At 52.7% G+C, this 26,709-nt stretch overlaps 1 protein-coding gene across 1 annotated transcript; it reads left to right on the top strand.

Moving 5' to 3' along the window:
• Hspa12a (heat shock protein family A (Hsp70) member 12A) lies at nt 1-26,534 on the top strand. Its single transcript, XM_051146858.1, has 10 exons — nt 1-120; nt 3,959-4,145; nt 6,638-6,742; nt 7,459-7,575; nt 16,351-16,522; nt 19,770-19,856; nt 20,320-20,424; nt 21,088-21,346; nt 23,808-23,911; nt 24,731-26,534. Exons 1-10 carry the CDS (start codon nt 116-118, stop codon nt 25,366-25,368), a joined length of 1,779 nt encoding a protein of 592 aa, XP_051002815.1. The 5' UTR covers nt 1-115; the 3' UTR covers nt 25,369-26,534.
• Nucleotides 26,535-26,709: the final 175 nt, after the last annotated feature.

Genomic DNA, 26,709 nt, shown 5'->3' with positions numbered 1-26,709 from the left:
TGCTGACCCCGTATCAGAAGAGCAGACGTTCCTCGTGGTGGTGGCCATCGACTTCGGGACCACATCCAGTGGCTATGCATACAGCTTTACCAAGGAGCCAGAATGTATCCATGTGATGCGGTGAGTGCTGCAGGGGCCGGGGCGTCACCTGGGGCAGGCTAGTCACTAGGAAGAACACTCCTCTGCACTCAGGTCTAGGCTGCTTGTGCCACTTCCTAACATCCAGGCTACAGGATCCCACCTGTCAGCGCATCGGTGTGATTCTTACGTAGTTAGTTTAGGGAGGAGCTTTGCAGCCAGATCGATTCCACGGTTTGGCCTGGGCGAGAGGAGCCAGGAGGTGCCCTGTGTGATATCCGTGATATGACATCCATGATAGAAGTGATCCAAGGACCAGCTCGGCTACTTCCTGTGTGACCTCGGGTGGTTACTGAACCTGTGGCACCTGTTTCCTCACCTCTAAGATGGGGAATAAAGGCAGTGCCTGCCGTGTGTGTGTGTGTGTGTATGTGTGTGTGTGTGTTGTGTGTGTTGTTTGTGCATATTTAACAAGATTTTCTATGGAGTAAATCAGCATATATGAAAAATGTAAGTGGGACGGTGCCAGCTCCCCCATGTGCAGAAGACACCAGGCCACTGTGAAAGCAGGGAAGGGGTGACCCTCATCTTGGTGACCCTAAATCCATAAAGCCCGGGGCATCCTTAATGCACACAGCAGCCCTGCCCTCACACCAGTGTCAGCGGGGACTCTGTTGGCTTTTCCAGCCCTCAAACATCCTTGCAAAGCTTTGGAAGCTTAGATTTGTGAGTCTGTTTTTCCAACTAAGGAATGACTTGCCGTCCACCATGATTGGCTCTGTGTGGCCTGCAACGGGCATATTGTGGGATTCAGCGATCGCTGTCAGAGTAACACTGCAGATGTCTCTCCAGGTCACTGCAGGGACTCAGCAAGCCTTGCTTACCAGGTGTGTCAATCCCGTAGCAGGCTGCATGTGACCACACTTGGCTGCAGATAGCCATGAGTGTGGCCCAGCACAAAACCATAGGCTTGCTTAAAACATTAAGAGTTGTTTTGTTTTGTTTTTGTTTTCCATAACTCTATTGCAAGTGCCTCAAGTGTGGACTTTGTAAAGGCCACCACCATTTTGTAGTGTCAAATGTCAAACATGCCTCATGAAGCCCTGCTTTCCCTGGAAAACTGAGTGTGGCTCAGCCTGAGGCTGATGTCATCAAGAGGTTCTGGGGATGGGGAGGGGGGGGGGGAGGGGGAGAGGATCAGGGCACAGTGCTTGCTGGGCAGGTGTGAGGACCTGAGTTCAGATTCTATCTCCCAACCAAGCCATGTAAGAGCCAGCACAGCAGTGAGGTGTGGAGTCAGACAAGTCCCTGATCCCTCTGGCCAGCCAGGGAAGTGTGATTGGTGAGCGTAAGAGGCACTCTCAAACAGCAAGGCAGGGAACAATTAAAAATATCAATGTTTACCTCTGGCCTGTGCACATGTGCATGCATGTGCACACACGCATATGCACACACATATTCACATAACCATATACATCACACATATACACAGGCACAACACACATATTTATATAACCATATATATCACACACACTCATAATGATAAACATCACACATGCACAAACACGCACACACACACACACACACACTCACGCGCTTATATAACCATATGTATTGCACATGCACACAAATGAAAAAGGAATCATGGAAAGCCAATTTTGTTCTTAAAAACATAAAAATATTTTCATTCATTGATAATGTGAAGGTTGGGACAACACACATGCCAAGGCATGCCTGTGTGCTACAGAGAACATGTCGGGGGCGGGGGGAGTTAGGTCATCAGGCTTAGTGGCACCGTTGCTTGCTGAGCGACCTCACTAGCTCAGATCAGCTCTTGACCCCTGATGCTACTTGGGCCCTCAGAGCTCTATAGCCACCTGGATTCTACCTGTAGCCGCCAGACAGATGTCCCCAGAGATGGGCAACCATCGCAGGAAGCAATGCAACCCTGTTTGCTGGCCTCCATGAAGCTGAGTTAAGAAATGCTGTTTCTCCAGGGTGGCCAGGCAATGGAAGGTGACAAGCAGGGAAAGCCACTTTGGATGAAGGTGGCACGCAGCCACGGTGAAGACTCTGTAGGGAGGCTGCTTCTGTTGGGGATTCAGCCTGATGAAGGAATGGGTTGAGGCAGTGTCAGAGTGCATTCGGACAGGAGTGAAAAGGGGCCGGAGAGAGGAGCAGCGGTTACAAGGACCTCCGAGTGTTCTTCCAGGGACCAGGGTTCAGTTCCCAGCACCCACATCCGACAGCTTACAACCACTCACAGCTCCAGCTCCGGGAGGTCAGATTCCCTCTTCTGGCCTTTGTGAGCACCCTCCAAATGTCACACACACACACACACACACACACACACACACACACACACACACACACGAGAGAGAGAGAGAGACAGACAGACAGACAGAGAGAGATGGAGAGAGAGAAAGACAGACACACACACAGAGACACACGCACAGAGAGACAGAGATAGAAAATGAAAAAGTGGAAGAAGCTCTTGGGGTGTCCTCTTGCAGGGATTCCTAGCCTAAGCGTCACCCCCATGTTCCCATTCAGTCCCCTAGAACATGCATCCAGACTGGGAATCCGGACAGGGACAGTGCCAGAGGGGAAGTCCCCTGGGAAGGAGGCAGCCATCTGCCCTGCAAAGGCCTCTTCACCCTGCGTGTGGAGATGCTCATGAGCACAGGTTGGAACTGGCCTGGGCCGCAGCCACTGCCTCCCCTATTGGACCGGGCCAGTGTCTAGTGCCGAGTCTCCACCAGAGGCAGCTCCTAGGTCCAGGCTTGGCAGGGGAGGGGACAGTGTGGGCTCCCAGAAGCCCTGGCATCTGGAGGGCAGGAGCCCATTTCCACCTCTTCCCCTGCTGTCTCCTCCTCAGCTCACAGTCGATCAGCCCAGCACAGTCCCTTACTGCTCTGTCCCATCTTGTCACCGTGGCTGTGCCTGGGGCTTCTCCCTCTATCCGGTCACATCTGTGTGCTCCCGCTTCCCACCTCCCTCCTCCCCAGCACTCAGCTCAGACTCCGTGCTCCCCGTTCCTGGCATCCATCGGGTGCCCTCTCCCTCTGGACGGGTTCTCGGGGCGCTCGGCTCTGCCCTAGGCTAGGCCTGACCTCTGCACCTGCCTCTGCACCCCGCAGCAGCGCCCCTGGTCTGTTGTTCGGGTTTCAGTGGCTCTGTCTGCATCACTCACAGACTAAACTCAAACCTGCAGGGTTCTCCCCAGCCTGGCCCTGCCACTGTCACAGCCCATGCCCCGCTCTTCTTATTACACAGGGCCCTTTCTTAGGTCCACACGTTTTACCTGACCAACAGCATCACTTAGCTGCCTGGGCCAGCTCACCTAGAGCAGCCCGGAGTGCCTTCCCTCTCTCTTAGGCCCCGCCAGGCACTACTTCTGCCTTCCCTGGTCCCTCAGGCTGTTTCCTGGGGTTCCCTCCTTCTGTCTGGTCAGGCAGGTCCCCGGTGCCTTTGTTCATGCCCGTCTTATTTAAAAGAGGAATCCAGCTAGCTCTATATCATCTCTGCTGCCGAATGCTTGCAAATGAAACCAAACGGTACATGTAACCTACCAGACTTTGAGTTATTGGAAAGTTGAAAGATTATAAGCCTTGAGCCCCGTGTCATCAGCATGTGGCATATATCAGCTGTTCAGTGAACACTGAGCGAAAGATAAACACAGCATCGTTTTGAGTAAGAATCTGGTTTTTGTCTCGTCTCCTTCTAACTGAGGTGTGTCTAGCTGTCAGTCAGCTAATGCAGAGTGAGTCTGAGCACTCATGTCAGTGACTCACGTACACACAGTAGGTACTCAGAGCCACTATGATGACTAGACTGGAGTTTTCAAAGACCTGTAACTTCTGCTTTCCCTTGGTGACAGGAGATGGGAGGGTGGTGACCCTGGCGTTTCCAACCAGAAGACCCCAACCACCATCTTACTGACACCAGAGAGGAAGTTCCACAGCTTTGGGTATGCTGCCAGGGACTTCTACCATGACCTGGATCCCAACGAGGCCAAACAGTGGCTGTACTTGGAGAAGTTCAAGATGAAACTCCACACCACAGGGGTGAGTTGGCCTCTCTAGGGGAGCAAGGGACCTCAGTGGGGGGGGGGGGAAGTCTTCAACTTGAGTCCCCCAGATTTCTCCCAAACAGAAATGAATGCCCATCTAACTGGGTCTTGGAAACTCTTGGAGCTCAGCTCCTCATCCATTTGCTCACTCGCTTTCCTGGTGTATGTGGGCAGGAGTTGTTGGCATTTCGTTGTTTGCTTTGTTGAGGAAGCTGACAGGCCAGAAGCATCCTGGCTGTGACACAGGTGTAAGGTGCTGCCCAAGGGGTTGTTGGGAGGTCAGGGAACCCTCTCTCCATTGAGACCAACTCATGGCTGAAGTCCCAAGAAGGGAGATGGGTCAGGACCAATCGGTGTGAAGTAATAACCAGTAGAGTGGCCGCAGCCAGGCCACCCTCTGTGTGTGAGGGAGAAGCTGAGCACAAGTCGTAGTCATTAGAAGCCTGGATGCAGCCCACAGGCCTTGCCTCTGAACCCTGAGCAAGCCAATGTTCTGTGAGATGTGCAGATCAAGCAAGCATCCCCACCCCAGAGCCTCATGGGAAAGGTAGGAGCTACATGAGGACCGTGGACTCTGGGCCACATGCCTAGGGTCTCAGTTCTACCTCCAAGACACTTAGTTCAGGCCACATGACCTTGCTTGTACTTCCTTATTATAATTTTAATAATTTTTAATTGATTCTTTGTGAATTTCACATCTTGCACCCCAGTCCCACTCATTTTCCTGTCCTTCCATACATATCTGTGCTCCACCCTTGTGACAGCACCCCCCACCCCAACACACACACACAAATCTCGCCGTGGAAGCTGTGGTGTGTCACAGCGTGTCACATAGTTTATCATTTGCTCCAACAGCAAATGTTCATTGCGATGGGTCCATTCGTCTGGCTTGCGGCCTCTGGCTTCCGCTACACTGTCAACGCTGGACCTCACCAGGACTTCTCTCAGGTTTCCGGCTGTTGCCCTGTGTCCTGGAGACCGTGCAGCTTTGACTCTGTAGGACCGGCCCCTTCACGGGCTCCAGTGGCTCAAAGCTAGGACAGATGTGAACAGAGGGCAAGTTCAAAGGCCTGCATCTGGGCCTGGGTGGTAGCTGAGTTGGCCAGCCTGCCAGCTCTCCCTGGGTCCTTGGGAGTGGCCTGCAGTGCCCAGCTCCTCGTCTGTTCGTGGACTCACGTGCTTCCTGGTGTGTTGTGGGTACTTAGTTGTCTGTCTCACTGCCCAGATGAGGGACAGTGGGGCCAGTTCTCCTGCGCCCATACCACCAGGGGCAGCTTCGTTTTGAAGATGGAGACAGTTGCAGCATCTTGTTTACAGGGAGATTGTAAGGATCAAAGTGATGGAGACACATGATGCTCCCAGAGGAGGGAAAGTTCTAGTAGCTTCTGTTATGAGACAACAGCACAGAGATAGCCGCCAAGCCACTGCCAGCAGCCAGCCCGCCGAGGCTCTAGGCTTACATGAGGCTGCATCTCTGTACCGTTGACCAGCTCTGGCTGGAAAGATCCCACCCTGCTTCTCCAGATGGGACTCCATGCTGACAGGCAGGGTTAGGTAACGGATGCACAGGGCAAACTGTAGGTTCCTGGGACTCAGCTGCCTCCCTGAGCCCGAGAGTCTAGAAGCTGCGCATCTTTTCTGGGCACCAGGAGGAAGGGGTGCTGGCTGGGAGCAGTGAGCGTGAGCAGATGGTTTAGGCTATATCCGAAGGCTCCACAAGAGCCCGTTAGTAACTTGTGGCTCTGCCTCAAAGCAGAGGCAAAGCCCGGCTATCTAGTCTTCATCAATCTGACGTCTCACGGATCAATCTATTCCTGACGCTAGTAACGGGGTTAATCTGGGCCCTCTCTCCTCTCTCCACGTGTCCTACCCCTCAGGGACCCTGTTCATCATCTTCATTGTTTTTGTTTTTGTTTTTTGTTTTTTTGTTTTTTGTTTTTTTTTTTTTTTGATGACCTCTTTCCACCCACCATCTGGCCTCTGCACAGTATCCTCTGTCTGAGGACCAAGCACAGCAGCGGTTTCGGCTTCTGGCAGAGCCCGAGAGGCAGCAACACCTGGCTTTCAGCAGATTAGACGGAACTGGCCTTAAAACAGGCAGCTCACGGGGGAAGGAGAGATTGGTGTGTGTCAGCGTCCTGCTTGGCAGCGAAGTGGTGTGATTTAAGTTGCAGGGCTCCCGAGGGTGACCGGTGTCTGGAAGCCTCATTTAAACTGCACCGGGCTTGGCACCTTCTACCCATTCCCAGGGCCTGCTCCTGAGGGGCAGAGAAAGGGACACAGTGAAGGTGGGGCCGTGAGAGATCAGCCACAGTTCATACAGTAAGGGGACACTACTGCCAGGTCCCTCTGGGGGCACACCGTTGTCTGCCTCTCTGAACACAGGGAACCAGGATTGCACTGGTCTCCAAACAGCAGTTCCCAAACCAAAGGTGTGGCTGTCCCTCACCCTCCTACTGTTACATGCCTTCTCCCTACACCCCCCAGGACCTCACCATGGACACTGACCTGACAGCAGCAAATGGCAAGAAAGTCAAAGCTCTTGAAATCTTCGCCTACGCTCTGCAGTACTTTAAGGAGCAGGCACTGAAGGTAAGGCTGAAGGGTGGTGGTGTTAGGCCATCTGTGGGTGGCTGCACCTGTCAGCCAGGCGGAGGTTCTCCTACAGGGAGAGAAGATGGGCCCTGAGGGGGAGGTGAAATGGCTCAGCGTTTCGGAGCAAATCCGGCAGTTCCTAAAAGAGATAAACACGGAGACATGACCCAGCAATTCCACTCCCAGGGAAATGAAAACATGTGCACATGACACCGTTAGCGGGAAAGCTCATATCAGTGTTACTCATAAAAACCCAAAACTGGAAACAACTCAAATGCCTGTCAACTGATCCCTGACCTAATGTGGTCTGTCTTCTCAATGGAATATTATTCAGCCATAAAAAGTTATGAAGTAGTGATACATGTTATAGTTGGACAAACCTTGAGGATATCATGTAAAAAGGACCAAAAATATAAAACCCACATCATATAATTCCATGTGTATGAAATGTTCATAACAGGTGAATCTACAGAGACAGAAGATGAGTCATTTCCAGGGGGTCTGGGGATGCAGGGTGAGGATGGCGCTTTAGAGGCTGTGGATGGGAAAAATAAATGAGAGGAGCGGTTGGGTGCCCTGCCTCCACACTGCTCTGTGTGGGATGCCTGACACAGACCCCTGGAGCAAAAGACTGACAGCTCAGCAACCACAGGAGGTGTGTCCCTGGGGCCACGGTGTCTCCTCACCTGCTACATTTATTCTCCTGGTGTTAGGAGCTGAGTGATCAGGCAGGGGCCGACTTTGAGAATTCTGACGTCAGATGGGTCATCACGGTGCCAGCCATCTGGAAGCAGCCAGCCAAACAGTTCATGAGAGAAGCGGCCTACCAGGTGAGGGGTGTCAGGATGGGTGAAGACAGAGGGAAGAGAGCTGGACCCCCACAGTAGGGACTGTGCTGCTTGGAGATCTCCCAGTATCCACCAGGGAGGGACATGGGACAAAGAGTCTGCTGGTGCCTCAGTTTCCTGGGTCAGCCCGAGCGTGCGTGTGTCTCTCTCTCTCTCTCTCTCTCTCTCTCTCTCTCTCTCTCTCTCTCTCTCTCTCTCCCTCTCTCTCTCTCTCTCCCTCCCTCCCTCCCTCCCTCTCTCTGGATTTATGTGTCTGGGTCATGTTTCCACTGTGAATTTTTTTGGGTTGGATTTCAAGCTGGGGTTCAGAGACATTTCCTGTAGATGAAGGGAAATGAAAAACTTCAGGAAAAGCCTTGGAAACCAGAATATTTGTATAAGAAAGGAATAGAGGCGAGGATGTTGGCCAGGGCCCAGGCATTTTGGCTTGGCCTTGAGGCTGAAAATGACCACCTGCAGCTGGGGAGCTGAACTGTCCTCTGCTCGCCTGCCTGTCAGGGCTGCAGCGTGCGGCTCTCAGAGAAGGGTGAGGGAGAACACCCCGAGTGCTGGCAGGCTCCCATGTGAGGGCAGCAGTGTGGCTCCACGGTGTGCCAGTCAGCCACGGAGGCAAGAGCAGCCATGTAGGGTTCACCAACAGCCACGGCCTCTACGATGGTTGATATTGAATGCTTGACAAGATCTGGAATTTCCCAGGAGACAAAACTTTAGGCATGTCTGTGAGGAAACTTCTGGCCATAACTGTGGGAAGATCCACCGTAACTGCAGGTGGCCCAGCCTCATGGCCAGAGGCCACACTGACTGAACGGACAAAGCTCCACCAGCTTTCATTACCCTGCTTCCTGACAGCGCAGTGGCCAGCTGCCTCAGGCTCCTGCCACCACACCCCTCCCACCGGGACAGACTGGACCCTAAAACTGCGACCCAAAACAACCTGCCATCCTTGAATTACCTTTGTCAGGTGGCTTGTGCTAGCACTGAGAAAAGTAACTAATCCTGCCCCCTACTAAAACGACAACCAGCGCCCAACTTCCTGTCCCTAGCACAGAGCTGGCTTTGTTGGAGCCTGGATTGATGCTCTCTGCCTTGAGTGTCAGTGTTTGGTCCTTAACCTCAGTCCCACCTGGGGCAGCCACACGAGTGCAGGAGCAGATGTCACCTTGTCCTCTCAAGACCTCATGTTCTCAGGATGTCACTTTTGACATCAAGTTAGTAGCCAGGTAGATGAGCCTTTCCTGCCCAAAGAGTCACTGAGTCACCCTGATCCCCAGCAGATGGGAAACTGGCCCTGTGTGCTGGAGCACCGTGGGCCTCTGTTGGCATCCACGGCTTTGCCCAACGCAGCTCGTAGAGCTCAGCTTGCTCAAGGTCAAGGGCGGATTATCCCTCCCCTCACCGTCCCCTCTCCGGGGCTGTTTCCTCAGCCCTCCCTTCCTCTGTGCAGCGTGAGAATCTGGCTCTGTGTATGGAGCTGCCAAAAATAGATTTGCTTTTATAGTGATGAAGGAAGAGGGTGGAAGTTCCAGAAAGAGACAATTTCTTTAAGGAGAGAAGGAGAGTAGATGCATCTGAGTTGTTCACAGAAGCCCTGGGCATCTCTTCCTGGGCATCAGCCTTCGGGGTTTGTCCAAAGATGGGCCGCAGAGGTGGTCACTTGCACACGCTGCACTGCGCCTGAGCTGCTCCCAGGAAGGACATGCAGGACTCACGGCCTTAGCTCACAGTCCCCGGCCCACAGGAGGACTTCAGCAAGAAATGTGTGACCCTAAAAGGGTCAGATCTTATTTTTAGACTGGAAAAAGGAGGAGGTGTGGTGGCTGGTCAGTTGTTAGTCTGGGCGGCCCTGGCCTGGCTCTTTCTAGGAGAGAGTCTCTGAGTGGGTAGGACAAAGGATATCCCTGCAGAGTCTCAGGACAAAGTCAGACACTGTTCTTGGCTTAGGTGGAATAAAAATGGCCCTACAAGCTAGGCATGGTGGCTCATCCCTGTAGTCTCCGTACTTGGGAGGCTGAGTCAGGAGGACATGGGGACTGTCCTCCAGAGCAGGGTCATCTTTCTTTGGTGGTGTTTTTACAGCTGAGGTTTGGACCCTTTGTAGTTCTGCTTTTGTGCTCCCATTCAGCTCATGTGACCACGTGGGTTTAAAGATGGCCGCCTCCTTCTGCTACTCTTTGTTCCTTTACTTGTTTCCTCATGAGCCCCTTACATCAGGGTCCCTGTGTGTCAGGCTCTGGGAGGCACTGAGGGGAACAACAGGGCTCAGCTTGAGTCCCTGTCCTCGGGTTGCCCATGGGGCCCAGCGGCTCATAGTTAGGAAGTTAGCAGATGCACACAGGACATGGCTGGTGTGCGCACCGGGTGTGGCTGGTGTGCGGTGTCTTCAGCGTGCCTTCTGGAACAGTCCCTGGAAGAATGGGAGTGCAGCAGACGCAGCACGCGCATCTCTCCACCTCACCTCTCTGCCTTTTTAAATGCAGCATGAGGAAGGTCTAGGCCTATGGAGGTTAACATTCTGGGCCAGAGTTTGCCCAGGTGTTAGGTTGAGAGGACGTTCTTGGCATCCCTTGAGGGTGTTTGGGTGTCTTCATCCAGCTGTCCAGAATAAAGTAGATGCCTCCAAAACACGGACGGGCCTGTTCTAGTCAGCTGAAGGCTGAACAGGGCAAAGAGGAAAGAAATCCATTCTCCTGCCTTTGTGCTGGGGCGTGTGTGTGTGTGTGTGTGTGTGTGTGTGTGTGTGTGTGTGTTTCTTCCCTTTGGAGTCAGATGGAGATAACAACTCTTCTCGGATTCTGAGCCTGTGTCTGGTGGTCAGGATCTACTCAGCTAGATCTCCTGTGTCTCCAACTCTAGAGACCTTGGGGCTCGTTAGGCTTTGTAATCAAGAGCGAAGTCCGTGTGAGAAATCTCTTGTGTGTGTCTGGGTGTCCTGCTTGGCTTCACTGGAGAACCCTGGCTGGTCCAGTATGTGAGCAGAGCCAGGGTTCTGAGCCCTGTGTGTTCTGAGGATGCTCACAGGGTGCCCATCTCCATGGACGGGCTCTAAGCAGTCGGGTGTCCTCTTCCCCCTACACGGTGTCAGCTGCCTGCCAACCCTCCACCAAGACTGACTTCAGAGTGAGACTGAATTGTGTGCCGCCTGCATGGTAGGAAAACCTGGCCTGCCCTCCTGCTTGTGTGGGGTGCATGGAGGCCTCCTGCTTGTGTGGGACGTATGGAGGCCCTCCTTCAAGCTTTTAGGAGACGGACTACAAGCTTATGGTTCATTCACCTGCCAGAGGGAGGGAAGGAGGCTCAGAGACAGCAGAGCTGGCATGGTCTCATCCTAGCTCCTGTAGGCTGGACCAGAGTCCGTGCTGTGCACAGACCTGCTTCATCTGGAGACCTCCCTTAGGCCTTTCTGGTCTCAGTCCTGGGAGAAAGAATGTGCCAAATCTCAATCCCTTAGGATTTGCGCACTCAGGGAAGGTATGGGTCCCTGAAGAGCAGTCAGTGGTCAGGTGACAGCAGAAAGGGCAGTGGACTGTTCTTCTGAGGCCTTCAGGACAGATCTGGAAAATTGAGGGTGGGACAGGGTAGAGGAAGGGGAAGGAAGAGGGGGCGGGGAGAGGAGAGAGGGAGAGCCTGAGTCTCAGGGGATCATGGGCAGGAAATTGTCCAATTTTATTTTAGAGCAGTTTTGCATAAAATGTGCGACTCTGGTGAGTTCCAGAGGCCTGTTAAATAAATGATGCTCCCACGTGTGGCAGCCTCATTTAACAGAGAGACTCAGCTTGTAACTGCCTTCCTGCCTGAGCAGGCTGCAGTGAAAAATAATGCTATCAGGAGAAACCAAAAGCGCATGATGCCCAGCTGGGGCAGCTGGAACGCGATGGCAGGCCAACAGAACGCATAGCTGGCCTGGCCATTCTTTCTCATCTGTGGACCCAGTCTCTTGGTAGGGTTCCCTGGCAGACCACAAGGGCCCAGGAGCTGAGTAGTCAGGGTAAACGGCCACTTCTGTGGGCTCCCTGGAGCCGACATCTCCTGAGGGGACCTCAGGACTCCATGGAGGCTTTAAGAGGTAAGCTTCCACTATGCAGATTTTAAGCTGGAGGAGAAGTCAGCGGGTGCTGCAGGACGGCACACCTGTGTCCTTGCGGGACCCGGGTCCCTCCTACAGAATGCTCAGCTCAGCAGAGACCAGGCCTGGTGGAGGAGTGGTGGAATCACTCCCTCAGCAGCTGCCTCCTGAGCAACTGGCTCCAGAGCAAGACGGCCTCCCGGTGCCCTTTGGGGAGTGCAGTGCCTAATGCAAAGGCCAGATGACATGCTTGACCGCAGTGGTCAGCGTTCAGACTGTTTTCCAAGTTCTGGTGTCTCATTCAAGAAAGAAAGGCCTGTGCAGCGTCGCAAGGCAGCAAGAATGCTTTACTCAGAACAAGACGTTTAGCCAGGAACTTGAGCCTAAGGTCGACAGTGGCGTGTGTGAGTGAAGAACATGCGGGGCCCATTACCTATGGCCCCTTTCATGGGGGTCTAAAGGGAAGGCACACTTGGTTGCTAGGAGGTAATATGTGTAGCTGTTCTCCACTGTGCATGTCCCTTCCCATAATGCACTTGTGTCTTAATCATATGCACACTCAATTATGCATAGACAGAAGAAGATGGTAAATAGGGGATTGTCTCTAAAGTTCACTCTGAGGACATAGGTAGCCTTACTGTACACATACCCCTAACTAGTTCAGGCCTGATTGGCCTTCCTGTTTGCTGCACCCAGACATAAGCACTTGAATTGGAACTAAGTTTGGTGGTCCTTAGGAGGGTGGAAAACGTATTCCATTTGCTAAGAGCACAGTGTGTGTGCAGCTCAGTCTGGGGTCCTCGGTTGCTCACAGGTTGCTAGGTGCTCTGTTCAGAGAGGAACGTGAGTATGTGCATGCGTGCGTGCATGTGTGTGCGCACACATGTGTGTGTGCGTGTGTATACATGAAGATCTAAGTTCGGATCCCAGTTCGGTTCCCAGAACCTGTGTCAAAGCCAGACATGGCAGCTTATGCCTGTAGCTCTGCTACTGGGGAGGCGGGGGGACGGGGGGAGATGCGTCTGTGGAGGTCCCTGGCCAGCCCAGCTGAAATGGTGAGTTACAGGTTCAAGGAGAGGCAAGGTGGGGGGGGGGGGCTGTAGAGGCAGACACCGGTATTGACCCCGTGTCTGTGCACTGCAAACACGGACACATGCATGCGTGTATGTGCATATACCGCATGTACACACAAGAGAGTTTCCTGTGAGTCAGAAGTCCTGCTTAGGCTCTCAGGCATAGTCAGTGGGTGAAGGAGCCTTGTGTGAAGGAATTATCCAACTCACCCCACCCTCCGCATCCCTGCACCTCCTGCCGTGGTCCGGCCGGCAGGTTGGTAGGCATCCCGGCGGGTCACGGGCACAGTTTTGTGGCTTTAATGCCTGAAAGGTCTTTGCCCGACTCTTTCCTGGTCCTCTCACCTTCTTGGTTTTATTTCTAGTGTGATTTCTGGAAGCTCGTGCACAGGGTCCCAGAAGGTCCATGCACGGAGTCTCTCCTTACCTCTCACCTCTTGCCAGGGAAGCTGACCCTGGGCATCTGTCCCCCAGCAGGTCTTTGGTACTAGAAGCCCAGAGAAGTGCACGCTGCCCTTCAGCAAGGGAGCTCTGTGCTACCTTGCTTTGGATTTCTGCACCTGGGGACAGCAAGACTCAGGTTCAGCAGATTCTCCATCCCTGTGGTACGTCAGGTGTCTGCCCCCATGCTAGTTCACCAGGTGTGCTAGGTGGTGTGGAAGGGGTACCCCATGACTGGGTGTGCTAGGAGGTGTGGAAGGGGTACCCCATGACTGGGTGTGCTAGGCAGTATGGAAGGGGCACCCCATGACTGGGTGTACTAGGAGGTGTGGAAGGGGTACCCCATGGCTGGGTGTGCTAGGCAGTATGGAAGGGGCACCCCATGACTGGGTGTGCTAGGAGGTGTGGAAGGGGTACCCCATGGCTGGGTGTGCTAGGCAGTATGGAAGGGGCACCCCATGACTGGGTGTGCTAGGAGGTGTGGAAGGGGTACCCCATGACTGGGTGTGCTAGGCAGTATGGAAGGGGCACCCCATGACTGGGTGTGCTAGGAGGTGTGGAAGGGGTACCCCATGACTGGGTATAGGCAGCATGGAAGGGACACCCCATGACTGGGTGCTAGGCGGCATGGAAGGGGCACCCCATGACTGGTGTGCTAGGCAGCATGGAAGGGGCACCCCACGACTGGTGTGGACATGGGTGTGGATTTTGAAGCCAGCCCTTACGTGGCTGTGCTACTAGAGAGGCACATGGCGTGTACAGAATGGAGACTTCCTTTCTCCCATCTGGCTGGTGCAGCTCTTTCAGCTGTTATCAATGACTTTTATTTGATGCTTGATTGCCGTGGAGAACCCTAGGTAATGCATTACCTCACACTGTCCCACCCAGCGGGCGAAGAGTTGGTGCCTAAAACCAGAGGAGAAGTTTTGTCAAAGGGCCAGACCCAGGCCTCTCTCCTGTAATCGCAGCACCCCAGGCAGGAGTTAGCATGATTTAAAGAGCCTGGTTTGAGAGACTCAAATCCCCACCTGTGCTGGGTACCTGTGAGCAAGTCTCTGTTACCCCCGTGCTCCATGGGAAACTTCCTGTCCTGGATCAGCTGGGCTAGTTGGCCACTCTCTCTCTGATGCCTTCCTGACTGTGGGGGTTTGAATCATAAATCCCCTCATAGTCTTGGCTACTTGAACACTTGGTCCCCAGTTGTGTCGCTGTTTGGGAGGCTTAGAAGGCATGGCCCCGATGGAAGACATGTGTTACTGGGGAAGGCTTTGAGGCTGAAAAGCCCAGAGCCGTTCCTGGTGTCCTCTCTGTTTCATGCTTACAGTTCAAGATGTGAGCCCTTCTCCTGCCGCCATGTCTTTGCTCCACTGTCCTTGGCTATGACTTTCTGGAGCCGTAAGCCAAAATAAGCCACTTCTTACATAAGCTGCCTTGGTCGTTGGGCTGGCTGGTTTTATGTCATTTGGCACAAGTTAGAGTCACTGGAGAAGAGAGAGTCTCAACTGAGAAAATGCCTCAGTAAGATCTGGCTGTACGCGCACCCTTAGGGCATTTCCCTAATTAGTGATTGATGGGGGAGGGGGGAGGGCCCAGCCCATTGTGGGCAGTGCCTTCCCTGGGCTGCTGGTCCTGGGTTCTGTGAGAAAGCAGACTGAGCAAGTCCCAGGGAGCAAGACGGTAAGCAGCACCCCTCCATGGCCTGTTTAGTTCCTGCCTCCAGGTTCCTGTCCTATTTGACGTCCTGTCCCTGACTTCCTTTGATGATGAACTGTAATGTGGAAGTGTGTGAGACGATTAATCCCTTTCTCATCACAGCAACAGCGACCCTATAACTAAGACAGCCATAGTGTTTTATCACAGCAACAGGAAAGTCACCCAGACAGCACATGGAGTCTTAGTTACTCAGTTGTCAGTGAAGGGGTTACATGGAAGGCTCTGGGGGTCCCTCAGGTTTCCTGGGCTCTAACCGGAGCCCCTCTCCTCCTTGCTTACTGCTAGACCCACCTAAGCCCCTCGGCCTTGGCTCCCAGCTGCTCCTCCTGTGAATATGGCATTAGGAGTTTCTGTCTGCTCAACTTCCGGTGTAGAGTGGAGGTGGGAGTCGGGGACTTTCTCCGAGAGGGTGTGGCATGGGGACAGATCCCCGGGTTTCCTTGGAAACACCAGGAAAGCAGTACCCTGGAGACACAAATGATTTGTGCTCCTAGTGGACATGAAAGCTCCACGCAGCATGCACAGCCTGGGCAGGAGGAGCTCTGGCCCAGGGGTTACAGGCCAAGGCTCATCTCTCTGAGTGTGCGCAGAAAGGTGCCCTTGGGACCTCCAGGGCCCAGAGGGGAAGTGGCTGGGTCAGGTCACGTGTCATGGAACATAGCACTCCTGCCTCTTGCCAGCCAAGGAAGGTGTCGGATATTAGTAGATGGAGTTGTGGATGGGAGCCTGGGGATATTAACTGCTGTAATATTAATATTAAGTAGACGCGCGGCTGTACTCAGTTGCTGGAGTGTCTGTCTCACACACGTGAGGTCCTGGCTTCAATTGCTTAGGACCACATAAAACAGACGTGGTGACGCACACTTGTAAGCCCCGGGCAGCACTCATGAAGTACACGCAGGAAGGACCACATAGCAAGGTTGAGGTCAGCCTGGGATCCATGAGAGCCCATCTCCAAGAAAAAAATAAAAATGTTTATATGACAAACTATTAAAAGAGTAAAGGCACCTCCAGCTGACTGCCTACCCTCACTCACCAAGACTGGGCTCTGCACAGCCTCGGTCAGAGGTGTGTGGCGTTGTCACAGGAGTGGGTCCGCCCCATGGCTTTGCAACTCTGCACGCCATCCGACTGCACATCAAACCCCATCTTTACCTGTTGTCCGTAGTCTCCTTGCCTCTTTCACGGTGCTTTTCAGTTTGGATTTGCAAAAGCCAGAGGCCCTGTAAGCCAGGGTGCCCTGGTCCCCCAGGAACTCTTTGCATGTTCAGGGACTTGGAGCTCAATGTCAGATCGCCCCTAGTATTAAATTCTGCAGAGGCCTGAGGAGGGATGGTCCCCCTTCACCAACCAAGCTCAGTACTCAGATCCTTCCTTGGGTATTTCAACCTCACTGCAAGGTGTGGCGTCCTCCGGACAGGCCCACCGTGGGGGTCCCAGGGCCCAGCTTCTGTCTCTGTCTTCCAGGCAGGCCTGGCCTCCCCCGAGAACTCGGAGCAACTCATCATCGCCCTGGAGCCCGAGGCCGCCTCCATCTACTGCCGGAAGCTGCGACTGCACCAGATGATCGAGCTCAGCAGCAAGGCGGTGGTCAATGGGTACAGCGCCAGTGACACAGTAGGAGCGGGGTTTGCACAGGGTACCTCTGCTCTCTCTCTCCCTCCCTCCTTCTGCTCTCCCCTCCCAACACCTGGGCGTTACTCAGCTCAGATGATGCTAAAGGCACCCTGTGAGGGCCAGGACACCCCATGGGGAAGGTGGGTCTTAGCCTCTCTTTGCTTGGTGCTCCTACCTGGCCCCTAAGAAGACTCCAGCGTAAACTAAGCATTGGTTACTCTGGCTTGTCACACCTTGGAGAGCATCTCTCTAAGAACCCAAGGGCGAGTCTTCTTGGCCTTTCATTTTACTAGGCCCTGAGACTTTATTGTACGTTAACGGAGGCAGTCTAATCCAATTTGCCTGCCATTAATTCCTCATTAAGACTGTTGACTTATTGCTGACTCACTCACTGGGCTGCGGGATGTGGGATGTGATGAGCTTGTTAGGTGCCTTACACACAACCAAGCGGGCTGAGTGGTCCTGACCCAGGAGATGTATGTACCCTTAGCTGTGGGAAGGGGCGTTTGCTCAGTCTGACCCAGCCTGGGTATTCTAAGGAGCTTCCCCTTGGATAAGTTACCTGAATAAGTGGACTGTCTCAGTTCCCAGAACTGTTTGCTCCACTGGACTAGGCTCCGTGGGTCAAGGTCAAAGCCTCACTGACAGCTTGGGTACTACTGGGGAGCACCATATGTGTTGGGAGGTGCTGTACACTTCAGCCCTGAGTTCAGCTCGCTTCCTAGATGAGGACCTAGTGGGCAGAAGTGCACCCTCTGCCCATGTCCACCCCCAAGTGACCCTGGAGGGTCCCAGGCCTAGGAGGAGGATAGGAGGGACATGAGTGAGGACCGCCTAAGCTTGGATCTGCCTTTCCATGGCCCCTGCCCTTGCCGAGACCCCAGGCCCAGGCTCACCCTGAGTGGATGTACTTCCATGTCTGTGTACTGCGGTTTTCTTGAGATCACTCCTCAGTCATCTTCCCAGGGGACACCTTTTTCCTTTTGATCCCTAGAGTCAGTCGTTGGTTGCTACGAGGAGGTGGCACGAGCTGTGCTTGTGCCCAGCTGCTGTCTCTGCTGGCCAGGGGCTATGCACCACCTCCTTAGATCTGACTCACCAGAATGAATGGAAGGGGCTGGGTTCATCCTCATCCTCACTAATGGCCACCCTGGCCTTTTCCCTAGGGAACTCAGAAGTGTGACCATTTCTAATACACAAACACACACCTTTCTCCATTGTCTCATTGGAAAGAAGACCAAGCTTGTATCTTACAAGCTCATCCACAGTTCATAAACAGATGGATGTCAGGGCCCACTGATTCCAGCCCAGCGTTTATACACCGCCGAGAATGGCCCTCTGCTTTCAGGAGGTGTCTGTTGGTTTGGAATGAGAGCCTTCCTCAGTTGTTTCCCTATGCTGCCGTCACGTCTGTCCTGTGGCCTGTGGACTTGGCTGCCATTGTGTGTGTGCTCACAGGGGACGAGCCCTCATTACTGATCAACATGCCTTGGAGGGGCAGCCAGGCAGGGGTTTAGGTGTCAGCCTTCCTTGCATTGCAGTTGGACCAGCTCTTCTGGGTGGGGTGCTGTGGGGACCCCAGGGGAGCACTTTTCAGGACATCTGACGTCCTGTGGGTCCTTCATAGTCACAGGTCAGCAAGCAGCAGAGAGTTCCGCAGGAGGATGCAGCTGGCAGGCATTACACCTCCATGGGCTTATAGAAAACATTATTTTCCCCTGATGGGTTTTAATGGGATCCATAAAAGAGAAATTTGTCTAATCTTGGGGCTTTATCTACCTGAAAAACTGGGATCATTTTTTTGAGAACTGGAAAAATGTTTAGTCAGCTTCACTGTTTTGTTGTTGTTTGTGAGTGCAATTTTGTGGCCATCTAAATTGTTTTAGCAACCTGGATCCCCACAAGGTCACATACATGCTCTGTTTCTTATTTGGTGCCAGGATTCGACTTGGGCCTCCATGTAGCTAGGGAAGTACTCTACCACCGAGCCACACCTTTCATCTAATGTGGTCACCTGGAGCCAGTGTGGGGCGTAGCGGAGAAGCCCGAGTTTCGGGGAGTCCTCCTGGGGTGCCCCCTTGACCCCTCTACCCAGGCTCTGAAGAACCTACAGCTGGCTCGATGTTTGCTGCTCTGACCCTGAGGGAAAAGCTGGTTTTGCAAACACTTTGCTCCTCGAGGAAAGAGGCTAGAAGGTTGAGGGTGCTGTTGGATGAGGAGGGATTGACTGGCATTTCGGGAGGAGAAAGAGGAAGAGGAGGCGGGGAGGGTAGCTCAGGGGGTTAAAGAGCACCGTGGTGAGAAGCTGGGGAGGTACAAGAGGGAGCAGAGCTTTCCTCTGCCACCCCAGGGCGGCTCTAACAAGTCATTCGCTGCAGTTGTCATTCCTGGACCGCTAGGTCTCACAGTAGCTGCTCTGCCACTATTGTCACCAACTGTTTGCAGGCTGTCACTCCAGATGTACAGTAGACATGTAGATGCATTATGGAAACAGTCCCTTTTCTGCCCATGAGGAATTTAGACTGAGTGGTGCCCTATTTTGTAGACTAGGAGACCCCAAGCCCACTTGGCTGTGGCCTGCTGTCTCTGAGGCTCTCTTTCACAATACCTGTTTGCTTTTTCAAGCTTAGGAATCTTAGATCTCTGGTCCGGGGAGTCATATTGCCAAACAGGAAACCTGGCATTTCCTCAGCAGAGCACAGGACAGTCATCTGTGCCCTGTCCTTCCTCAGGGTGGCCCGGCCACTCAGCGCACAGCAGGGGTGCCCCCTAGGTACTCTGGGGATGGTCAGTGCCCAGCATCCCTAGGTTCAGATGCTCCCTTGTGGCCGAAGCGCCACCGTGTGGCAGAAGTGCATATTGTCTTCAACAGCTGTAGGAAATGCTCTCAATCCTTTGATTCCACAGATTGCCAGGAGGAAATAGACCCAGCATTCCAGAGCTCCATGATGTAAAATGGTTTAACCTAGTGCCCAGTGGGGGCTGCTGGGAAACTGGCCCATTTCATTAGCCCACTCCCCAGAAGAAGGTCACCAGAGCCAAGAATCTCATCCGGGTTGCTTTACAGCTGGGCAGGGGCCAGAGATGCCGCTTCTTTCCTTGGCACTGGCTTCCGGGCTTTTGGTGTCCTGTTTATTAGTCCTTTTGGCCACGTATTACTAAAATGTCCCATCCCTGAACCCACCATGCTGTTGTCTTCAGCAGCTGCAGGCGACTGTCACTTTTCCACACTTGCTTATGCTTGGTCCTTTCTTCCTGTTGGCCGCTAGCTAAGGAGCATGTTCGGCGAAACCGGCAGAGTCGGACCTTTTTGGTGGAGAACGTCATAGGAGAGATCTGGTCTGAGCTGGAGGAAGGTAGTGTCCTGGGATGTCTCTCGGCCCTACTCGTTACTATATGTCTTTGCTGCTGGCAAACATGCGTTTATACCCGTTACATTCACTCACTGGGAAGATGCGCAGTTGCAGAGGGTTGTAAAGGCCACTGGCTTGGGGGCTGCCCCTCCGAAAACCATGCAGATGGAAGATGAGGCTCCCAGTTTCGGACGGAGGCTTGTGTGCAACTGCACGTCACGGGGCGTGGTGGGGACCCAGCCCTGCACAGCACAAATGCTTGGGTTCTTCCAGATTCTCATGGGCTGGGCATGGCTGAAGTCCCGGTAGTTAGTGGGTAACTCGCCATGCTGCTAGTTAACAAAGCCCACTGTGCTGGTGAGCACTGTCGACAGTGCTCACTGAGCCAGGTGACTGCTCGCCAGCTTGTTTGAGGGGGACAAACAGGTGCGCAGTGTATCTTAAAGATTGCTGTCTTTTATGCCAGGTGACAAGTACGTGGTCGTTGACAGTGGTGGAGGCACCGTGGACCTGACAGTCCATCAGATACGGTTACCAGAGGGGCACCTTAAGGAGCTCTACAAAGCAACGGGTAGGCCGCCACCTGGCCGGCTAGCTTGCCCAGCCCCACCCCACCCTCGCCATTTTGCTTACTTCACTCTTCTCAGGTTTCTCTCAGCACTACAAGCATGTGGACCGTGGGTGGTGGAGGGCCCTTCCATCTGTTTACGATTGGAAAGCAAATTGTGTTAGAATGTTCTTCCCAGCCAGCATTTGAGATTGGGCATCAACTGCACAGCGGCTCTGTCTCTGAGGATCCGCCTGTAGCTTGGTATCACCTCTGACGGAATCTAAGGCTAGATTTCTGTACCTGGAATAAGACCATTGAAATAAGGAGCATGCTTTTTCCATTGGGGAGGGGATGTCTGCTAGGGTGACGTCATCAGCGGACTGCAGAGGGCCTGACTGCGGCCCGTGGGTTTCCTGAGGGGGAATATTGTGATTTTTTTTTTTTTTAAGTTATCTGCATAAATAGGTTGCTGCAGGGAAAGAAGTGCACAGGGCAGGAGCCTAAGGGTGTTGAGATATGAGTGGGGTGGTTAGCTGTTGTCTGTGCACCAGGCAGGAGTCCGTGTGCTTCAGAGAACACCGGGGTGGGGGTGGGGTGGGGGTAAAGGCCTGGACTTCAGGGCCGGGTTTTAGTCTCTCACGGTTTTTTCTAACATCACGGGCTCCCATTTTGTCCTGCACTCAGGTGGACCCTATGGATCTCTGGGAGTAGACTATGAATTTGAAAACCTGCTTTGTAAAATATTTGGAGAGGATTTTATCGAGCAGTTCAAGATCAAACGCCCGGCAGCCTGGGTGGACTTGATGATCGCCTTTGAGTCTCGCAAAAGAGCGGCTGCGCCGGATCGCAGCAATCCCCTGAACATCACGCTGCCCTTCTCCTTCATCGACTACTACAAGAAGTTCCGGGGCCACAGCGTGGAGCACGCCTTGAGGAAGAGCAAGTATGCGGGCTTGCCTTGGGTTCTGGAGAGTCCAGGGGTGAACAGTGTTGATGAGAGGGCGAGATGGAGTGTGGTTTGTGAGTTCTGACTCCATGTACAGTGTGCTCTTGAGCAATGACTCAGTTTATCCATGCCTCAACTTTACGTTTATTATGAAAAACAGGTAATAATTCTACGTACCTCGAGGGGTCCTGTGGGGGTAACATGCGTTCCTATGTTAGGCCCTTAGCATCAGACCCAGGTCACAGAAAGTGTGCTCTGTGTGTTAGCTGGGATGTTCACTGAGGTAATTCTAGCTTTATGAAAACAGGATGTTTTGTTTGGGTGGAATCTTAGTCAGTGTTTCACTGCTGTGAAGACACACCATGACACCCAGACAGCTCTTATAAAGGGAAGCATTTAACTGGGGCTGGCTTACAGTTTCAGAGGTTTAGTCCATTATCCTCATAGCAGGGAGCAGGGAGGCGTGCAGGCAGACATGGCGCTGGAGAAGGAGCTGAGAGCTACAGTCTTCTGGCGGAGAGAAAGAGAGACAGAGACAAAGACGAGAGGGAGGGAAGGAGGGGGAGGCAGAAAGACAGAGGCAGGGAGGCAGGAACAGGGACTGGAGGCTGAGGCAGACAGGATCTTGAGTGTGTGTCTATACGTGTGCGTGTACATGCATGTGTGCATGAGTCTATATGTGTGCATATGTATATAAGTGTTTGTATGTGTGTGCATGCATGCGTGTGTGTGAGTCTATATGTGTGCACGTGTATGTGTGTGTGAGTCTGTGTGTGTATGTGTGCGTATGTGTGTGTGTCCCCATTTCATTAGGGCTGTGTACGGCATTGGTGAGGAGTCTTTCACACACACGTGCACTTTAACACCATGTCACAAAGAGCAGTTCTCCCTCTCCGGCAACCATCACTACCATCACTGGCCATGGGCCAGTCTGTGCAGGCGACCTCAGCTGCTGTGATGTCCTGATGCATCACACCAGGGGACATGTGCAGTCTACTTGTCTCTGCATTGGATGTTGGTGTGCACTGAGGACCACGACCTAGGCCCACAGTTCATTAGGGGTGCACGCACACTCACCACATCCCTAGGGGCGCACACACACTCCCCATGTCCCTTTTTCTTTAGTGTATCTGGAACACTCCTAAAGAAACAGTTATTCCTCAGTGGCTTGCTGACTTCAGAAAAGAGAATGGTGGGTTTTTTTTCTTCCAGTTACTTTTTGAAAGTGGTGTAACGGTGCACACTTTTATACTAGCAGAGGTGGCAGAGGAAACAGAGACAGGAGACTCTCTGTTTGGGGCCAGTCTGGTCTACATAGTGAGGTCTAGGCCAGCGAGGGTTAGATGGTATGGTGAGACGCTGTCTCAGAAAAACAAAGCGGAGCCGAGCATCCTTCAAAATGGCAATGTGTCTTATTTATAGGGAAATGTGGATTTAAGCATGGTTGACATAAATCCTAAAGAGTACGACCTTATTGACACTGAGTGTCCCACCTTGGACAGAGGCACAGTCCCTGGGGCCTTCCAGCCAGCCACAGCCAGCCACAGTGTCACTCCACACCATGCACTGTCCTTTGGCTTATGCCATGGAAGTGTGTCCTGGCCCAGGAAGATGTGCTGAGAAGCTGGCATGCACTTTGCTTGAGACTAAAGTGCCATTGCATGGTCCCTGAGCTTTTGAGCGGGCGGGGTCTCTATTGGGTCTACATAATGAATAGTTCCCAATGTTGTTTAGTTCCCAAAATTAGTTAAATTAGGAAAACAAACAAACAAACAACACTTTGCCAAGTGTTTCACAGACACAGTTTCTACTTGGTCTTTGGTGCCTCCCCTGGTGGGGAGCGGGGCACTCAGGTTACGGCTGTTAACCTTGGCACCTTGGCCCCCAGCCGTGGAGACCCAGCTCAGAGAAGATGGAGGGCCATGTAGCCAAAGTTCATGGCTACTAGGTAAGAGGCCACACCAAAGCCCAGCCCTCCACACTGCTGCTTCTGGCCGTGCTGGATGGAGACACAGAGACACACCAAGGCCGTCCTGTAAAGTGAGGGTCAGCTCAGTGATGCCACAGGGGCCCAGAGAGCTGAGGAGGTGACCCGAGCACAGACTTGTAGCACATGTCAGTACAACACAGATGTCCTAGGGGCCCCTCACATGCTTGGGTTCAAAGGCACAGCGCCTCTACTTACCTCTTGGTCTCTTGTGCTAGGATTTGGCCTTCATCATACTGGGGAGTTTGGTGCTAGCACAGAGCAAGGAGGAACTTAGGGTTATGTCTTAGCTCCTGTGCTTCTGAGGATCCGGGTTCGGGCGGCTGAGTGACTTTCCAAGGATGCTTTCGACTTTAAAACCCCTTTCATTCCCACGGCTGGACAGATACTCCTTCAGGCCACACAGCTGTGCAGATCAGCCTGGGCACTGAGCCCTCACTCACGTCTTGTTCCTCTTGATGTTGTTCCCAGTGTGGACTTTGTGAAGTGGTCCTCTCAGGGGATGCTGAGGATGAGCCCGGATGCTATGAATGCCCTCTTTAAGCCAACCATTGACAGCATTATTGAGCACCTCCGTAAGTACAAGCTGGGTCTTGGCCAGCTGTGGGCGGAGCTTGGAATAGGGCTGGTACCCAGATGGTGGGGAGTATGGATCTGCAAGCTACAGGGCTGAAGCCTGCTGAAGTGGGCGGGGCTTGAGCATCTTGGGATGCTGCTGGGCATGTCTTGGGATGCTGTTCCTCTAATTCTGCAAAGCCGGGAAATCTGCGGGCCTGTCTGTACCTAGCTTCACTTTGGCCTTGAAGGTCCAAGGTCAAGAAACTCTGAAACCAGGCCTTGGGAATATGTCTTGTTTGGAGTATCAGGAAAACTTAGGAATCCTTGCCTCACTGGCTAAGAAGGAACTGTTTTGTGAACCAAGGAAAGATTCCACAGCAAGACAGAGTTTGTCCATGCTGGCATCTTGTGTGTTGGTTGTCCTCCCCCAGGGGCACACAGGACCCAGACTCTGGACCCTTTATGCACCCCTCATTTATGTTTGTGAATATCAGAGACAGTTATGTCTAACAGGTTGGAACACAAGTCTAGGGGACTCCTATTGTTATGAAGAATGTTTATAGTTTAAGTCACCACCATGGCTGATGAGTGGGGCTTGTACTTGGCACAGTGGTTGCCTTTGTTTCTAAGCATACAGTGTGTAAACCTTTCTTCATAGGACCAGCTCGATAAAAGCTCAGGCCGATGGCTCAGGCAAAGCCAGCGTCTCTAGATGCTCAATGGTTAGCTGACTCCCACAGGCTCAGACAGCTGTGTCCGCCCCTTGCCGCCTTGCTTTTGATGCCCTCGCCGCCTTGCTTGTGACGATCTGATCTTCCCTCCTCCTTCCCATTCAGGGGACCTGTTTCAGAAGCCTGAGGTATCCACGGTCAAGTTCCTCTTCCTGGTGGGCGGCTTTGCAGAAGCGCCCCTTCTGCAGCAGGCAGTGCAGGCCGCCTTCGGTGACAAGTGCAGGATCATCATCCCCCAGGACGTGGGCCTCACCATCCTCAAGGGCGCCGTCCTCTTCGGCCTGGACCCTGCGGTCATCAAGGTGCGCAGGTCTCCTCTCACCTACGGCGTCGGTGTGCTGAACCGCTACGTGGAGGGGAAGCACCCTCCTGAGAAGCTCCTGGTAAAGGATGGCACGCGCTGGTGCACCGATGTGTTTGACAAGTTCATCTCCGCCGACCAGTCCGTGGCCCTCGGGGAGCTGGTGAAGCGTAGCTACACTCCGGCCAAGCCCTCCCAGCTGGTCATCGTCATCAACATCTATAGCTCCGAGCACGACAGTGTCAGCTTCATCACCGACCCAGGGGTGAAGAAGTGCGGCACGCTCCGCTTGGACCTCACGGGGACCAGTGCCACGGCGGTGCCTGCCCGCAGAGAAATCCAGACCCTTATGCAGTTTGGGGACACTGAGATCAAGGCCACAGCCATCGATATAGCCACCTCAAAGAGTGTCAGAGTGGGGATCGACTTCTTAAATTACTAGTGTAACCGTCGTCGTCCCGGCCCCTGGCCCCTGGGACTCCTCCGCGTCCACTGACCTCAGCCATGACTGCTCTGTCCCTGACCCTTGACTCTTGACCCCTGACCCTTGCCACTGCCCACCTGAATGTCGTCAGTAGGAAAGACAAGAATCAGGGAGAAAATTAACTAAGGATTTTTTTTTTTTTTTGAGGGTACATTGGAGTCAGAAAAACTCAGTAACTAATATCATGATTTGGAAACAGGAAGCAGTTCAAGGGTCCTGCAGCAGCAGCTTTCAAAGGTTCCCGGATGGTCAAAGGTTTCCTCCTGGGTGAGGAAATTGGTGCAGTTTGCTTGACTTAGGACACCCATTGCTGTGTCCTTGGATTTGAAGTGATATCCTTGAGCCAGGAGGGGATCTTCATCACATGTCTTTTTAAATTATCTTGGAAGGCAGTGACTAGGAAATACAGCTACCTGCTGTTAATTTCTTCTCTTTTTCACAGGACTCAAAGCGATGACTCTGTGGCAACTTACAGTATTTTTTTTTCTTTTTTTTTTTTTTAAGCTAGTGGGAGAAGACCGCCCACACTGAGCACCTTTTTAGGTTCTCATATAATTTAGATTACAAGGAGGCTCAATGACGGATAGGGCAGCCTTGGCTAACTCAACCACGATATGAGGTGGGGAGAAAAATGCTGATACCTCGATTTTCCAGAGCAGTGAAAGCTTGCTTTGGTGGAAACGCACACTGAAGAGTTAGTGACTTGCCCCAAATTACAGCAGTTCCCTCTAGTCTGTAGAATATACATTCTGAGATTCCCCAGTGGATACCCCGAGTGGCAGATAGTACCAAACCTTTTTTTCTATACTTCCATACCTATGATAAAATTCAATTTAATAAAGTAATAAGATATTAGCAACAATAACTAATGGTGAAATAGGACAGTAATGAGAACACTTTGATAAAATTTATACAAACGTGGTCTGTCTCCGTATATCTTACTATACTATACTATTATGCATTTTTGGACCACAGCTGCCTGGGGTTAATTCAGACCCAGCAAATGAGGACACGGATCAAAGGGTGATTCTCAGAACAGCAGACCTTGAGTCCACAGGTCCTAATTAATGTAGGGATCTTAGTAGGGATTTAATTGGAGAGAATGAGGTTTCCATTTGCCCTGCTTCTATATATCACCACACCCAGAAACCCAGAGCCAGGCCCCTGCCCTGCAAACCCTGCACACTCGCAATTAATCCCTTCCACCCTGCTCTTCTTCATCCCCCAGTAAGGAAATACAAAAGGGGATTTTGTTCCATGAAATGTATCTGTCAAATCTTCAGCTTTTCAAATTCGTCT

This window comes from Acomys russatus, chromosome 5, assembly GCF_903995435.1.
Source record: "Acomys russatus chromosome 5, mAcoRus1.1, whole genome shotgun sequence".
Taxonomy (NCBI): Eukaryota; Metazoa; Chordata; class Mammalia; order Rodentia; family Muridae; genus Acomys; species Acomys russatus.
The sequence above is the reverse complement of the archived record's forward strand: the minus strand, read 5'-3'. Positions and strand labels throughout refer to the sequence as shown.